We start from the raw sequence: 18,181 nt of genomic DNA on the forward strand, positions 1-18,181 counted from the left end.
ACTTTCAGAAACTAGCACTTTAACCGGGGGTGGGCAGTGGGGTAAGGGTGGGGTCAATGAACACGGGTGGGCAATGGAGAGGGAAGGCTGTGGAACGGCAGTGAGGGGGAAGGGCGAACATGAGGAAGCCTTTCTGGGGTCATCCTCTAACTTCTTATTGCCACAGGAGTCTACTTAGAAAAAAAGGAGGAAGACCTTCTTGCGATGAAAGCCACTGAAAGCCAATGGCTTCATTAGCACTGTTAAATGGCTACTCAGAACTCACTGGCTTAACATCACAGTCACTGCACCTCAAGAGTAACACATAGGAATTTAGAATTTGGGAGTGCAGGCAATAGTGAAGGAGGCACAGCTGTATCATATATGGCATTCCATCAATGAAGGCCTGTTACCTGCTAACCAGATTTGACACTCCTAACAAGCCAAAGAGCACCCACTCATTGACCATGTTGTGGTGGTTGAAGGTCAATCATCTCAGTTCCAGGACATCACAGCAGGAGTTCCTCAGGGTGGGAGCCCAGTCACAACCATCTTCAGCTGCTTCCTTAATGACCTTTCTTCCGTCATAAGGTCAGAAGTGGGGATGTTCGCTGACGATTGCACAATGTTCAGACCATCCGTGATTCCTTAGATACTGAAGCAGTCCATGGCCAAATACAGCAAGGCCTGGACAATATCCAGGCCTGGGCTGACACATGGCAAGTAACATTCACGCCACACAAGTACCAGGCAATGGCCATCTCAAACAAGAAAGAATCTAACCACCCCAGCTTGACATTCAATGGCATTACCATTGATGAATTTCCAACCATCAAAATCCTGGGGGTTACCATTGACCAGAAACTGAACTGGATTAGCCATATAAATACAGTAGCTACAAGAGCAGGTCAGAGGCTAGGAATCCTGCGACGAGTAACTCACCTCCTGACTCCACAAAGCCTGTTCACCATCTCCAAGGCAGAGTTCAGGAGTGTGCCTGGATGAGTGCAGCTCCAACAACACTCAGGAAGCTTGACACCGTCCAGGACAAAGCAGTCTGCTTGATTAGCACCACATCCACAAACATTCACTCCCTCCACCACCAACGCACAGTAGCAGCAGTGTGTACTATCTATAAGATGCACTGCAGAAACTAACCAAGGCTCCTTAGGCAGCACCTTCCAAACCCACGAGTGCTACCGTCTAGAAGGACAAGGGCAGCAGACACATGGGAACACCACCACCTGGAAATTCCCCTTCAAGCCACTCACCATCCTGACCTGGGAATATATTGCTTTTCCTTCACTGCCGCTGGGTCAGAATCCTGGAACTCCCTCCCTAACAGCACTGTGGGTGTACCAAAACCACATGGACTGCAGCAGTTCAAGAAGACAGCTCACCACTTTCTTCTCAAGGGCAATTAGGGATGGGCAATAAATGCTGGCCTAGCCAACGATGGCCACATTCCGTAAATGAATTAGAGAAAAACTGGTCATTAATATGCAACATCAAAGATTGGAGCACAGAGCCATGTTGGGTCACTTATCTCAATTAAACTTTAGCATCCCATGCAGGGCTCAAGATGTTACATAACTGCAATGCCATCTTGGTCCACCTCGATGTATGTGCTGGTGTCTCAGGGACAAGGAGGCATCAGCCACCATGCAAGTAGAGCAGGAAAAGCCACGAACCCTTACAATTTCTGACCATTTCATCTTCTGAGCTTCACTTTCCTGCCCCTTGAATCATTAATGTCTTCAATGTTTCCTTTCAGAGAGAAGGCAAAATCACATATGGATCCAGGGCTCAATGCTGCCTTTGTCAGAGTCCTAATGCAATGGAGGAGGTGAAGGCAGCTCCGAGCGTAACTCCAGCAGGAGGAACATGGTCAAGCGGAGCCACAGCCTGAACAGGAGGGTCAGGAGGAGAGACCCAGACAACAGTGGATACTCGTCAGACCTAGGGTTTATTGCAGAAGCATGTCTGCGCTTGTCCCAAGCTCTGGTACATCACATTTGCCATATTCTTTGTGAAGACCTGATGCCACGTGGAGTTCGAGGGTATCCCCTTGCCAGGAGCTTTGAAGGTGACTGCAGCACTCAATTTCTTTGCCTCTGGGTCTTTCCAGGGACCTGTAAGGCATCTCTCAGTCTGCAGCACATCGATGCATAAAGGAGGTCGGGGATGCCCTTTACAGGAAGGCCCATCATTATGTCAGGTTTGCTCTGGTTGAAGGTAGCCAGGCTGCGAGATTCACCGGCTTCACCGCCATCTAATGATACAAACACCGCTGCGACTGAGATGTGGACATGCCTAGGGATCTCCTCCTCCTGTGCATGTCTTGTCTTCTGCCACTACCACTGAGGAGACACAAATGCTGCTCGAGTATCAATGCTGATGAGCTGCCCTCACTCAATGGCATTCCTTGAGGAATAAGGTTTAGAAACACTTCGGTCACACAGTTCAATAAAGATTCAAATACATCTCCCTGGCATCAAACAAGGGTGCGGAGACTAGTTCAACTGAGGTTGACATCAAAGGAATGTGAATCTCACAGTGAGACACTATCACCAAGTGGGAGGAAGGCTAAACCTCGAAATAAGAGGATTCCAAAGATCAAAATCACAACCACCTTCAGCTACCCAAAACATTCACACAACCATCGAATATATTCACAAAAGTGCAATTTCTTTACATGTATAGCATACCCATGACCCAAAAGTGACATCAATTTTTCTTAACTTTCCTAACTCTAGCGCTACTCTAGCCTGGGTGCGGCCCTGACATGCGCAGCAGAGGTGAAGACAGCCTGCTGACTGCTACCTCCTGAAACTTCTTCACTCAGAGCATGGTGAAACTATGGAACTCTCTACCACAAAAGGCTGTGGAGGCCAAGTCACTGAATATATTCAAGAAGGAAATAGATAGATTTCTGGACTTTAAAGGAATCAAGGGGTATGGGGAGAGTGCAGGAGTATGGCATTGAGATAGAGGATCAACCATGATCATATTGAATGGTGGAACAGGCTCGAAGGGCCGAATACCCTATTCCTGCTCCTATTTTCTATGTTTCTATGACCTTGATGGGCATCCTCTGGTGGCCCATCGCCTGGAGGGCCCTGGCCTGACAAGGGTCACCTGCTCAGGGGCAGAAGCGCCCTTTAGCAGCCTGAGAAGCTGGCATGGATGGGGCCATAGGCATAGGGGGCTGTAAGTGGCTGCACAACCTTGGAGTGTCCTCAGAGGAGGACCCCGGGATGTCTGGCTGACCCTCATCCTCCCTGTGGGTGCCCAAGGGCCCTGCCATGACTCCTTCAGGAGATAGTGCACCTGGAAGGAGGTCAAGGTGCCATGTCTCCATGTTGCCTACATCTTGATGGTGCCCACCAGGGTGTGCAGCCAAGGACTGCAGGGCCGAGTGCAAATCTGGCAAGACCTGCTGAACCAAGGTCTCCATGGTGATCGCCTGCCTTCCCATGGTGACCTCGAGGCTCTTGCATGTTGGAGCCATGAGATCAGAGAGACCTTGGATGAACTCCTCCATTGCTCTAGTCTGTTGACTGACTGTCAAATCTCTGCCTGACGCTCTGCTGCCTGATTTGCATCTCCAGCATTGAGTTGGCAGCTGTTTCCACAGGCTCAACAGCTGACTCACAATGAGTGGGTGACTGGTCTCCAGCAGCACACCGAGTGCCGGAGACCTTGGTTGTCCCTGCCTCCAACTGCCGCAGGGATGTGTCAGTGAGGTATTCTCCAGAAAGTGAGCCGGAGCCTAACCTACAGCTGTGCCCCACTGATGTATGTGTCTCTGAGCTGGTGGAGGTACATGTGAGTGCGATGGTGGTTCCTCCAGAGCTTCCCCTTTGGGCGTCGTGTAGGGCTCACACTGGCGCTCAACTGGCTTGATGGCCTCAATCTGCTGGTGCCTTGAAAATAGAGTTTCAGTTAATGGGCATGAGCTGGATAAGACTGCACGTGACTCACTGTGAATGTCAGGATTTGATGAGGTGATGGAGTTGTGATCCGTACTGGGTTGGTTGGGGAGGCCGATCTCCCCTTCCCCACAGGAGTGATCCCTGTCCTTCCCAGCCAGCTCAGCTGCAGCCTCCTCAAACTCAGTGAGGGCAATGATGTCGGCCGTCCCTCCCCCAGTCTGCGATCTCTCACGCCTGTTGTGCACCAGCTTGGCCCTTATGAACAAGAAAGAAAGGCATGTGATGAGAAGGGATGGGGCAGAGGTTGGGTGAGATGCATGTCCCCTGTGTGTGGTGAGCCCTCCCCAGAAGGACCAGAGGATGGAGTGTGAGCAACATGATGGATGGGATGGTGGCGATGTGAAAGTCTCGGTGAGAGAATGAATGTTGATATGAGTCCCTCGTTAATGGTCGTGTGGGATCCCTGAAGCCATTTGAGTGCATGATGCCATGATGAGAGTTTGATTTTGGAGGGAGTTGAAGGATGGCTTGGTGGAGCGGATGAGATCATTTCATCCTCTTCCTGCACCGGATGGCATTTCGGGCACGGGTGCCAGCTGTGCTGACCTGCTCTGCGATGGCCTCCCAGGCCGGAGAGGTGAGGCTGCTGCATTTCCTGCAGCCATCCCGGGGATACAGGACTTGCCTGTGCACCTGCACTGCTCTGATCAAGGTCTGGAGGGCCTGGTGGGTGAAGTGGGGTGCTGCTGCCTTCTTCTTGAGGCTCTCGGCCTTCTTCTTCTGGCTGCAGGTGTCCGGAAGACAGGTGGGCTGGAGAGAGTGAGGTTGTGTGTTGGGCTGGCGTTTATATATGGCACCTGGACCTTTGACCCTGCCAGCTGACAGCGGGCGGACAAATCAGCTCCCGACCCACCAGGTGATTCGGCCCGATATGTGCCTGTGCATAATTAATGACCCTCCAAACGTGGAATCGGGCACGAGTTCCCGCCATTCTGGCCAACGGGGTGGGTGCTGCCGAAACTGCACTGTTATGATCCCAGCTGCAGTTACCTCTGGACAAGCCTAATCCCAAAGTGGAACCCAGCTTGATAGATCCTAACTTTTAATTGCTTGTTTAGATACGTGGAGAGTGGCTACTGAACAGAGTCACAGGAGTCAGCTGATGAACTTTTTAACAAAAGAATAAAACATTCATTAAACAAGAAAAGATGAACTATGTTACAATACTCCTTCATCCACAACTATACCTTTACAGGTGTACACAGATTTGTGAGGATAACGCAAGTTACAAAAGCTACCTTACACTCTAATGTCCACAGTAAGTGCACAGTCCATGTCCCAATAGGCACCCTGTGGTCAGACACGCCACAATCTGAAACCAAGTGACAGGTGCCACCTCAACCAGATGCTATGGATCGCTCCTCAACCCAGATGCCTGTCACACCATGAGCCAACCGGTCTCATTGCACTCCAACTTTCACACGAGGGTTTCCAATCTCCAATCTCCAAGACCTCATCTTGGAATCTTCTCCCAAACCGACACTTTCTCTCAGACACCTTCTGCAAGGGTTCACATCCAGGGTTTTGAACTCTCCTTCTGATGTTCCTCTGCCCTTGAACATGCATTCAAGCTGTCTTCCACACACTCCGTCTCACCGACTCAGCCGTCAACAGTACGCCACTGCTTCACATGCCCAGAGCAAAGAGTTACAGGCCTTCAACCGTCTCTTTAGACATTCTTACCTCTTGCAAGCTGTTCTCGCTTTAAATCTGCTTTCTGCAGCCTTTGTCTCTTTAAATCTGAAGCTTGGAGCCTTTTTCCCTGTCCCTCACTCTTAACTTCATTAACAGGACCTTTCCCAGGTTCCTGTCCTTCCTTTGACTAGAACCTCTGCTTGGTTCTGTCTCCTGTTTCTGTCTCACTCCTTTGGCCTTGGGACCTTTTGGTTCTTTCGGGAAATCTGCAGCTCCCTCTCCCAGTGTCCAACCTCTCTCTGGGGTGTTGGCTTCAAACTGAACTTAAAACTGCTGTTTCATTATGTTTTTATGTGAGTGTCTGTGGGAGGGACCTGCATCTCTGGATCCTGTTGCCAGGCAACAGTCTAATTCTTCCACCCTTGTTTGTTTACCTTAGCTCATGTTGTAAAACTCTCATTAGAAATGCAAGCACTTTTTAAAAGTGAAACTAAACTCAATTTGACTTTTCTTAACACACAGATACAGAAATACAAATCAAACTTAAACATTAAAGCTAAAACTCATTCCAAACCCCCACAAATCCCCTCTAAACCTGCTATCTCTTACACTAAATCTATGCCCCTTTGTTATGGACCCCTCAACCAAGGTGTATAGGGCCTTTCTATCCACTCCATTTAGACCCCTCATAATTTTATACACTGCAACTCCCCTCAGCCTTCTCTCTCCCAAAGAAAACAACCCTAGCCTATCTCATCATTCTTCATAAATAAACCTGTCTAGCCCAAGCAACATCCGTGTAATATCCTCTGCTGTCTCCAGCGCAATCACATCTTTTCCAAAGTATGGTGACAAAAACTGCATGCAGTACTCCAGCTGTGGTCTCACTCGTGTTTTATACAGTTCCACCATACCCCCCTGCTCTTATATCCTATGTCACAGCTAATAAAGGGGCAAGTATCCCATTTTACATCTTGACTATTTTATCTATCTGTCCAGTCACCTTCAGGGATCAATGGGCACACACTCCATGGCGCCTTGTTCCTCTACACTTCTCTGTATCCTGCCATTGATTTTGCATTTCCTCGCCTTGTTAGTCTTCCTCAAATACTTAATACTTCTCCAGATTGAATTCTATTTTCCACTGTTCCACCCAGCTGATATCTCCTGTAATCTGCAGCCTTCTTCTTCATTATCAACCACTTGGACAATTTTTGTATCATTTGAAAATTTCTTAATCATACCACCTATATTTAAGTCCAAATCATTGATATAAACCACAAAAAGGGACCAGTACAACGTGTTGTGATATGATGTGCATTTACTTTAAGAGGCATATCTCAAACTGCTGTCAATCATTATTACCACTGAGACATGCAATGATGTACTAGTCCCATGACCTGTAGTCAATCAGTAAACAACAGCTGTTGAGGTCAGATATGTGCCTCACAGCTTCTCATTGAACATTATATGTATATAGTCTTATCTTCAAGGAAAGAATCCACATTATTGTTTCACTAATCCTTGTGTACGATCGGTATGTTACATCGAAGAAATGAAAGTAGCATCAAGCCCTCCGGAATGCCACTGGAAAGAACCTCCCAGTCACAAAGACACACATCAACCATTACACTTCGCCTCTTGCTCTGCGCCAATTTTAGATCCAAGTTGCCACTATGTCTCGGATCCCATGAGCTTTTACTTTGGAGGCCAGACTGCCAGTGGGACCTTAAAAAAAGCCACAGTCCCTCCATCCCTGCAATTCCCCTCAGCTCCGCCAGGGGGCCTCTCCCCCCTCAGCTCCGCCAGGAGGCCTCTCTCCCCTCAGCTCAGCTCCGCCAGGAGGCCTCTCCCCCCTCAGCTCCGCCCGGGGGCGTCTCCCCCCATCAGCTCCGCCAGGAGGCCTCTCTCCCCTCAGCTCAGCTCCGCCAGGAGGCCTCTCCCCCCTCAGCTCAGCTCCGCCAGGAGGCCTCTCCCCCCTCAGCTCAGCTCCGCCAGGAGGCCTCTCCCCCCTCAGCTCAGCTCCGCCAGGAGGCCTCTCCCCCCTCAGCTCAGCTCCGCCAGGAGGCCTCTCCCCCCTCAGCTCAGCTCCGCCAGGAGGCCTCTCCCCCCTCAGCTCTGCCAGGAGGCCTCTCTCCCCTCAGCTCAGCTCCACCAGGAGGCCTCTCCCCCCTCAGCTCAGCTCCACCAGGAGGCCTCTCCCCCCTCAGCTCAGCTCCGCCAGGAGGCCTCTCCCCCCTCAGCTCCGCCAGGAGGCCTCTCCCCCCTCAGCTCCGCCAGGAGGCCTCTCCCCCCCCTCAGCTCCGCCAGGGGGCCTCTTCCCCCCTCAGCTCCGCCAGGAGGCCTCTCCCTGCAGTTCCCCTCAGCTCCGCCAGGAGGCCTCTCCCTGCAGTTCCCCCTCAGCCCCGCCAGGAGGCCTCTCCCTGCAGTTCCCCCTCAGCTCCGCCAGGAGGCCTCTCCCTGCAGTTCCCCCTCAGCTCCGCCAGGAGGCCTCTCCCTGCAGTTCCCCCTCAGCCCCGCCGGGCGGCCTCGCCTCCCATCTCTCCCCCCCCCAGTGTCGTGTCATGGCGGCGGGCGGCATTGACCTGGTGTCCGAGTTCCTGCAGCAGAACCGGCGGCTGTCGGCCTGGGTGGAGACGCTGCGGGGGGACCACGAGTCGGAGAAGCACTGGAAGGCCCGCCGTGAATTCATCCTCCGCAACCTGAAGGAGGAGCAGAAGGCGAGCGGGGCCGAGCCGGAGCCGGGTCTGGGCACTGACCAGCTCCTGGCTCTCTCCATGGTCTGGGCCAACCATGTCTTCCTGGGCTGCCGGTGAGTGAGGGAGGGCCGGGCCGGAGCCGGGGCCTCGACACCCTCCTCCTTCCGCCGTGACTGAGCTCGGGGTCCGGCCGCCCACCAGCAAACACTGGAAACAGGATCAGACATCCAGCCAGGCCGCTCTGCCTGCAGATAGCGCCGCTTCTTATATTCACTCAGGGGGATGTGGGCATCACCGGCCGGGCCAGCATTTATTGCCCATCCCTAATTGCCCCTCAGAAGGTGGTGGCGAGCTGCCCTCCTGAACCGCTGCTGCCCCTGTGTGGGGTGGGGGGTGTGGGTGGGGGTGTGGGTGTTGGTGGGGGGGGGGGTGTGGGTGTTGGTGGGGGGGGGGGTGTGGGTGTTGGTGGGGGGGGGGTGTGGGTGTTGGTGGGGGGGGGGGTGTGGGTGTTGGTGGGGGGGGGGTGTGGGTGTTGGTGGGGGGGGGTGTGGGTGTTGGTGGGGGGGGGGTGTTGGTGGGGGGGGGGTGTGGGTGTTGGTGGGGGGGGGGGTGTGGGTGTTGGTGGGGGGGGGTGTGGGTGTTGGTGGGGGGGGGGTGTGGGTGTTGGTGGGGGGGGTGGTTTGGGTTTTGGGAGGGGGGGTGGGGGGCGTTGGGGGTGGGTTGGGAGGGGGGTGGGGGGGTTGGGGGTGGGTAGGGGGGGTTTGGGTTTTGGGAGGGAGTGGGGGGGGGTTTGGGTTTTGGGGGGGGTGGGTGGGGGGGTTTGGGTTTTGAGGGGGGGGGTGGTGGTGGTGGGGGGGTTTGGGTTTTGGGGGGGGGGAGGGGATTACTTGGAGAAATCCCCCTCCCCTCCCATTTTATTTTAATTAAACTTTCCTCAGGATTGCCAAATTTAGAATTTGGTTTATAATATTTAAGAATGAATTGGGGGGGGGGGAGAAGGGAAAGAAGAAAACTAAGACGAGGTGATGATTCTGTATCAAAAGATAAGGTGTTTCTTATTTCAAATGCCAGGCTTTTCTGTGTCCGGCTTAGAAAGGTTGGTGTTAAATGTGGGACCGGCAGGCAGGTTTGGGAGAGTGAGAGGTGTGGGGGGAGTGAGTTTACAACGACTCGTGATAAAAAGCAAAATACCGCGGATGGCGGGAATCTGAAATAAAAGCAGAAAATGCTGGAAAAGCTCAGCAGGCCTGGCAGCGTCTCTGGGGAGAGAAACAGAGTTAAGACGAAGAAGAGTCACACGGACTTGAAATGTTTTAACTCTTGTTTCTCTTTCCACAGATGCTGCCATACCTGCTGATTTTTTTCCAGCATTTTCTGTTTTCATTTTACAACCTGCGTTGATTTAAATGGAGCAAAACCTACCAAGGCGCTTCTCAAGGGCATTTTATCAAACAAAATTTGCCACAAATAGGATAGGTGACCAAAAGCTTGGTGAAAGAGTAGGATTGAGGGAGCATCTTAAAAAGTAAGAGGGGCTCAGGGAGGGAATCCCACTATTCAAGAGAAAAAAAAACTGAATATGATGATGGAGAGCTGGATGTCGTCAGCATAAATACGTGGAATGTGGCATTTTGTTCAATCACTGCCAGAGCTCATAAAAGCTCTGTTGCTTAAGTACAAGCTGAACTTTGAGATGTGATTAGCGGAGTCCCAGTGTCGTCTTTTCTTGAAATCTTTGCTGTGGGATTTGCTACCCATGATTGTAGTTTGTTTCCTGCCGGCAAATGCTGATGTGGTGATCAGAATGGCAACCAGTAGATCCTTTGTATTTAGGTGGTGATGCCCACAAGTGTAGGCTCAGTGTTTTATTATTAACAGGAATTATGATGAACAATGTATATCATAAATGTGTAATTCTGTACTTGGATTTTAAACAAGTTAGATAATGGAGAGTTCTAGCAGGATTTTGATAAAAGTGTAATTGTGCGCATTGCATGAAAGCTGCCCTGTTTGCATCCTTTCACCATGTTGATATTGCTCTTAGCTGGTGTGCAAAATAAAGATTGCAGTGACAGACTGTCTAGAGATTAGGTATGAGAATGTCTGGAGTTCAGTGCTGGCCATGATTCGGGTTGGAGTGGCAAGCAGTTGGTGAAGCTTCTGCTCCTCCGGTGCTGAGGAGAATGGTGGCAGTGCAATGCCTTTGTATATTATGTTGAGGCGCTGCCTCACATGCTCTTGGGGCGATTCTTTTGGCTGTTGTGACTACAGCAAGGATTCAAACCCACAGTTGTCCAGTGCAGTGGCCGTCTCAAAGTGTGGTGGTCCAAGATGCAAGTTCCTGATGTGCAGTGCCACACGAACAAACAGGTCAGAACCCTCTTTCCCACCACTCACGTGGTGTCACACCACCAGATGGTCCTGCTAGAGACCGTTAACATTTAAAGAGAAATCCAAACTCCTCATTTTAACCAATAGGACTATGCCACAAGTTTTTTCATGTTTTTAAACCGAAACAAACTATATAAAAGTCTTTTAAAAAAACATACTAACTTAATATGATTTATAACTACATATCTTATGCACTCAGATTTACTACTTATTTCCCACAAGATTTCTCTTATACTTTATGATACCTTAGAGTTCTTTGCTTGTGTCAGGACAAAGTAAGCCACATTCTTCTGGAATTTACTTTAATTCCTCACAGTTCCAGCTATTTTCTGTGATAAGACTTTTTGTTTAATACTTCTTGGCCGCAGATGCCTCAGTCCCTTGTTCTGGTTGCCTTCTCAATGCTTCCCAGCTAATTCCACTGAGTTTTCTTTGCTACAAGGTTCTGTGAGGACCACTGTAGATTTCCTCCACTAGCTGCAAGCCAGAGTAAATCATCCAGCTACTTTTCTTTCACGAAATTCAAGCTGAGAGTAAGCCCCCATCTGCATTCCATATGGAACGATGAAGTTGGCATTTTCTCGGTTTAACTGCCAGCCTGACTAACGCCTATTGGCTTTGTCCATCTTCTCTCAGTGAGCTGCAGACTGCCAGAATCCAACGGCAACTAAACTGCCTATATTGAGGTTTATTGTAGTCAACAATTGCACTGGTACATATGAGTCATCCAGACCATTCCCTAGCTCCTATTCAGCACATACCACAGCAGGGCCTAGAGTCAGAACTCGATGCATGCCAACTGATAGATATGTACCTGGATCCAAGTTGGAATCATGCTACATCACCCCACTCATTGTGTTCATCTGGGTGAACTTTTCATTATCTCATGCTGGATTGGAGCTTTCAATCTATTCATTATCGATGCTATATTGGGAATTTTCAATCTATCCATTGCTCCATACACCATTGGAATTGCCATCAAGTGAGCAGAATTCTCAAATAGACTGCTGAGAGTTATGACCTGGAAGGGTGGTGGTAGCAAATTCAGTAGAACTTTCACAAAGGAATTGGATGTATAGTTGAAAAGAAAAGAAAATTACAGGAATGTGGGGAAAGAGCAGGGGAGTGAAGCTTTTTAGACAGCTCTTTCAAAGATCGGGCACAGGCGCAGTGGGCTGAATGGCCTCCTACTGTGGAATATTTCAACAGATGCACGGTCCAATCTGTGCAAGTATGCGTAAAGCAAATTTGAATAATCAGATTCAAGTCCACTATGTGCAAAGCGCATGCATCATCTAATTTGATTGGAAGTCAAAGTAATGATAATGTAATTGCTCTTCACATACTTAACTGCAGATCTTGGTGTACACATTGTAACTGGGTGGCACTGTTTGTTATTTTGTGATTCAGATACTCACAGTCGGTAATGGACAAAGTGTTGGAGATGGGAGAAGGCATCAAAGTTACAGATGCTCCAGTTCACACAAGAAGGGACGATTTGGTTGCCAATAAGCTGAAGAAAAGAGACCTTTCAAACAGCAATGGTTAGCGCATTAATTGTATACTGGAGTGTCTTTTGAAAGGTTACCTTGACCTTACTTATCTGTTTAATTAAAATAAACTGCAGTTTATTCAGTGCTGGCTACAACAGTATTTTAGAGACAAGTGCTACATATTTGTGATTAAATTCTGACAAAAAAGGGTTCTTTTTTAAAATTTGCCAGGCTATCGGGAAAGAACATCAAAGGTGGGACAAATGGATAGCTTTTTCAAAGAGCAGATATGATAGCCCGAATGGCCTGTTTCTGTATATGATTCCACAATTCCAGTTAAACACTAGGTGTCAACCATAGCTCAGCAATAGCACCCTCACTTCCGAGTCCGATTATGTGGTTCAAATCACAGACCAGAAACCTGAGCACGTAATCTAGACTGATACATCAGTGCTTTACTAGGGGAGTGCTGCCTTGTCAAAGGTGCTGTTTTTCGGCTGAGATGTTGAACTGAAGCCCTATCTGGCCTCCCATGGTGGACTTAAAAGATCCCATACCACTATTCGCACATGCATCGAGGAATTCTCAGTGTCCTGGCTAGCACTTATTACTCAACCAGTATCATTGAAAAAGCTTACTTAATCATTTGTTTCATTGCTGATTGTGGGACCTTGCCATGTACAAATTGGCTGCCATGTTTCCCTAACAGTGACTGCACTTTAAGTGTACTAAATTGGCCACAAACACATTAGGATGACCTGTGAAAGACACTACATAAATACAAGTTATTATTGTCCTAATTTATGTTGTTGTCAGTTAACTGTTTCACCCATTAGACAAGCTATTCACGTGATCTGTTCAACTCATTCAATGGAACAGCAGATAAATATTTTTTAGTACCTTAACCAAATCTGTTTAATGAAACAATTCAGGACTTTACTCTAAACAAGCTGTGAGTGATCCAGTTGTATCAGTGCTGTATTATTCTAACTCTTAGAAGCACATACTGATGTTGAGTTTCTATTTATTTTTATGCATTTTTCAGGTGGATGTCAGTAGTAGGGTAGGGAATAGGTTTCCATTTCTGCCATTCAGTGTTGACATTAGACATGACTGAGTCGGGTACGTTGTGTATCAACTCCTGAGTAATGCTCCATCTGCTATGTGCAACATCACGAGTGATTGCTACATCTTTTTGTTTCCCGTAATAGGCATCCTTGTAGCTGCTTCTCTTAGATTGCCTGCTAACGTGTGCTTCATTCAGTTCTATGGATCTGGACTGACTAGAAGCTAAGTTGAAACTGGCTAATACCAAAGCAAAATACTGTGGATGCTGGAAATAGGAAATTGAAACAAAAAAATGCTTGAAATACTCAGCTTTCCTTGCATCATGTGAAAGGTCATCGACCTGAAATGTTAACTCTGTTTCTCTCTCCACAGATGTTGCCTGACCCGCTGAGCATTTCCAGCATTTTTTTGTTGAAACTGTCCAATCTCATTTTATTTAAGAAGTTTACAACACCAGAAGGGAGGATACTCTTAACTGCCTCATGTAGCTCCTTTTGATAAGATAGAAAAATGTATTATTATTCATTCTGTCTAATGCTAAGTTTGACTGTCTCTCAATTAGTGATATTCGTCAAATTCCTGTTAAAGAATCACATTTAAAATAAAAATAGCAAACCACTCAAAAGACCACGTGAGGAATGGCACGTTCATAAACATTAAATGTAGATATTCACTATATAGAAAAGTAAGAATTGTGCTTAAATTGGAACTGAATAAAATTAACTAAAATGAAAAGTTTATACAATGGAGAATGGACTGACCCTGGAAAGATTCCAGTGATGTTCCAGAACCATCAGAAAATGTAATTCTACAGTTTAATCCAGCATCTGTCATACATTTACTGTCAGCTGAACAGATAAACAAGTGAGTTTCTCCTGGGTAGCAGCCACTCCTGATGCCAAATGCCAGGCATGCCTGGCTTTCTCTTTTTAATTTTTGTTCTTTCCTGAAGGAAAAGAGAGTACTTTGCCTCATTATCAGCTGCCTTTAACAGATGTTTGCCATTTAACTGTAGTTTTACCTATCAGGAATACAGCACATATGCCACACAATGTGACAAAAAAGCTGACTTAACCATGTGCCTGACTATTAGATCAAGTAAAATGTAGCTGTGGAAATAAGGATTTGAATTTCAATGGATGCTATTATGAAGGCACTTTCCATTTAATTTAACTAACAATTCCATCAGTTAAATTATAATGGGCAGGATTTGCTGAATTGTTTAAAATGTCACCTGTTCTGATATGGATTGCAGGTGACTTCATGACCGTATTGATTTTGCATGAGGTATTTAGTGTCAATAGGTACATTGACACGCCTGCTTCTAAACAGAGCAAGGAATGAATACTAGGAAGAGTGAGCTAGATGGAGCTGATTGATTTTCCTCTTCGCTTCTTTGAGTTTTAAACAGAAACACTCACTTGCATTTTTCAGGGAAGAAAAGACCAAATTGTGGAATTTTAATTTGCAAATTTCAGGGAAACTCCATAAATCCGTGTATTAAAAGCCTAACTCAGTTACCATAAACTAGTGACCTTAATTACAAACTGACTGAAGAATGTGATCCCTTACATATTAAATATCCCACCCCCACAAAAAACTGCTTATTCAAACATTGTAAAACAGTAGTTCTGATTGTAAGTATTACTTCAAATGGCAGATATTTTTTTTAAGTTAGTGAGATAATTCTTAACTGTAGTGCACAGCTGTGGAAGCTTGTGCCTGGATTTCTTGCCAGTATTTGTAAATGTTTTTGGACACTAAAGATTAAGCTTCAAGTTGAAGTGTATTCCATAACATGGATTCCACACAATTATGTTTGTTTCAACAGAAACAATAAAAGAACAACTTTTAACGACGAAAAAGGCAGATAAGGAAGATACTTCTATGGAATTTGCTACAATACCTGAATGCACAGGAAACGGCAGCCAGGGCGTTGATCACACCAGAATCCCAGGCCTGGATGGCTTTCCTGTTAGTGAACCATCAACTCCTTTGCCTGAACCCCAGGTTCAAGCTCCAGCCTGTCCAGCACCATCCACCAGCTCGAATCAAAAGGAGGTCCGGCAAGTCTCGAGAGCGAGTGAAATGAAGAAAGTCAGTACTCCTACACAGGTTCCAGTCACCCAACCGCAGACACTGCTGCATCGCCCTGAAGCTCCAGCGCAGACCAAGCATTTCTCATCTAACTCTGCAGAGGTTAAGCCCAATATTCAGCCAGACATTGTGGATCGCCCTGTTTCTGTCGGGAGTTCCCAAAAAGCTGTGCAGCCCCAGCCCCCTGTCCCGCAAAGCTGCAAGACTCCCATAACAGTGGTCAGTTTAACTCCTGAAGCGGTAAAAGAGAAACAGACTTTTTACAACAAACTCTACAAGGCGATAGCATGGAAGTTGGTGTCAGCTGGTGGTTTCAGCAATGAGCTTAACCATTTGAGCATCTTGAGTAACTGCATACAGTCAGCAAAGGGAACCCTTGAAAGTGTGTGCGTTCCCCTAAAAGATATTTCTGAACTGCATTTACCGCAAAACTCTGCCCGTGAAGGGATTGTTTGTGAACTAAGATGCAAGTCTGTATATTTGGCAACAGGATATGGTAAATGCAAAGTGAGTGCCAAAGAAATGGCCGCTAAGGAGGCTATGAAATTGTTCTTGAAACAAAAAGTTACAGTGAAGATATGTAAAAGAAAATTCAAAGGAAGTGAAATTGAGGATTTAGTACTTTTGAGTGAGGATTCGCACCGGTTAAACCTAGCTCCTGCATTAGTGAATCCCTTAGAACCTAGTACAAGGTAAAAAAAAACACTTGTAAATCATCTAATGAAGTAATTGGAAAAGTGTTATGTATATATACTTAGAAAAATGCAACAGAAGTCTATCGTTAAATTACTTGATGATTGTAAAAGGCACATATTGCAATTGTAGTTAGAGGTTATTTTGGTTTATTTTTGGGAGAAGATTAAAGCTGCAATGCCCTACATTTTCTAAAATGGAAAGAAATACTGGGGTCAAAAGTTTTTTTCTGGGTTATTGGTGCAAATCTAGTTTAAATATATAGTATTGACCTTGAAGTACAATTCAAGTTACTGTAATAAATGTTCTTGTGGCTACTTGAATTATTTTAAAGGAGAAACAAACTTAATGTATCTTCCTTTGTGTTTTTTAAAATGTTTATAACAAAGCCTCAATGATCTTCCATCATTGTGTCCGGTACTGATTAAAGCACCCTCTTACTTTATCCCAACGATATGGCTTAATCTCAAGAGAATACCCTCTGTGACCCCAGATCGGGTTTTTCCCCCACGCCAAATATTGGGAAATTATCAATTTGTGGAACTGTGTCAACACTATTGATTTATGGAGTTGGTTCTCCTAAAATCTGGGTTGATACCACCCAAGCTGAATTTAACTGGAGAAATGATAGGATAGCCCCTATTATCTGGAAAAGAAAAAAAGATTGTCTTCTGATCAGACCATTTTTTCAGCAACCTTGCAGGTTAACATGCTTTTGGTCAGGGAATTATGTACATTTCAGCAGGCTGTACAAGGTCTGGATTAAAGCACACTACGCAGTTTATCTCGGGGTGAGATTCCAGTCCGCTGTGCAGTATTTCTTTTGCTGCTCTTATTTAACAACTCGACTGCCATTTCAGATTAGGTGAACATTTGGGTTGGACTTTCTCTTTAAATCATCAATGAGCTGCAACTCCTTTTTGATTGAACAGGGATCATTCCCAACCCAACCTGGACTGGCAGCCCAGTGGAATATATGACCAAAATCCTGAGCAAGACCCAAAATGAAGCATCCTATGCAGTTTGCTTTATTTTATACAACCTAGTAAAAGACACACTGTTGTCTGTTCTCAGCTGCTCACCTTCACCTGAATGAGGCAGGAGTGTTCACCTAATTTTTAATATTTTAATTTTATATTGCTTTTAAATTACATTATTAAAATTTGTAGCTCGGTCAGTTAAAGGAATGTTACAGTATCAGCAAAATGTTTGTGTACAGTTGCTTCAAGATTTTTTCACAATTTATTTTCTGTTTCTATTTCCTATTTTTGAATTTTTAGTTTTGGTCAACATTTCATTATCTTACCCACAAATTTAACCAAGGTAAGCATTTGGCTCCATTAGAATTTAAAATCAAATCTATTCAAAACCTAAAAAATGAAAGTTCCCAGATATTGGACTGGTGCAATTATTGCGCTATATTGCAAATGCATTCTTAGTAACAGAATCAGCAGTAGCTGATTATCCAGAAGAAACTATGGGCTTTACAGACAGTCTTAATTAGTGAAGGATGTTGCATAGCAAGGAATACCTGCTATATCTTATAGTGACAGCTGAGTTTAAAATAATGTGATCAGAAAGATAGAAGTGTCCAAGTGATGGGATTCTTGTAGGATTGAAATTTAGCTCAGAATAGATAGTCTATTAATTCCTTGAAATAAGCACCTGGATGGCAAGTAATGATCTTTTCAATGCCTGACTAAAACTTGTGTAATGTGTAGTTTTAATTGTAACATTCTCAGTAGGAGCTTCAATCGAAATACTTTATTTTTAATTCAGGCCTTTTCAGCTTTAAGTGATACTGTGCATGTAGACTGTGTCAGCAGGCTACAGACAGACTGGGCAGTGGAGGGAAGAGATTAAAGATTTCTATTGCAACTCAGTTGCACATTAAAGGTTTTTACGTTTTCTGTTTTTGTCATCTTTAACCGCAGTCAGGGATGGAATCTATATTTGTCAGAGAATTTTGGTAAATTGTTATGGTATGTTGTCTCCTTGAATTGTAGAAAACAGTAGTGCAATGATAGATTTTTGTCCTTCACGACTCAAATTGCTTAGGAAGAACATTTTGAATGACATAACATCAGGGTGACCCACTGGTGGTTAGTGGAAGTAACTGAAGCTCCTCATC

General features: G+C 46.1%; 1 protein-coding gene across 1 annotated transcript; it reads left to right on the plus strand.

The window, feature by feature from the left end:
- Nucleotides 1-8,160: 8,160 nt before the first annotated feature.
- On the plus strand, nucleotides 8,161-17,960 carry cdkn2aip (CDKN2A interacting protein). The gene is made up of 3 exons (XM_078561844.1): nucleotides 8,161-8,421; nucleotides 12,110-12,243; nucleotides 15,092-17,960. Exons 1-3 carry the CDS (start codon nucleotides 8,174-8,176, stop codon nucleotides 16,051-16,053), a joined length of 1,344 nt encoding a protein of 447 aa, XP_078417970.1. The 5' UTR covers nucleotides 8,161-8,173; the 3' UTR covers nucleotides 16,054-17,960.
- Nucleotides 17,961-18,181: the final 221 nt, after the last annotated feature.

The sequence above is a fragment of the Cetorhinus maximus genome, chromosome 2 (genome assembly GCF_964194155.1).
Source record: "Cetorhinus maximus chromosome 2, sCetMax3.hap1.1, whole genome shotgun sequence".
Taxonomy (NCBI): domain Eukaryota; kingdom Metazoa; phylum Chordata; class Chondrichthyes; order Lamniformes; family Cetorhinidae; genus Cetorhinus; species Cetorhinus maximus.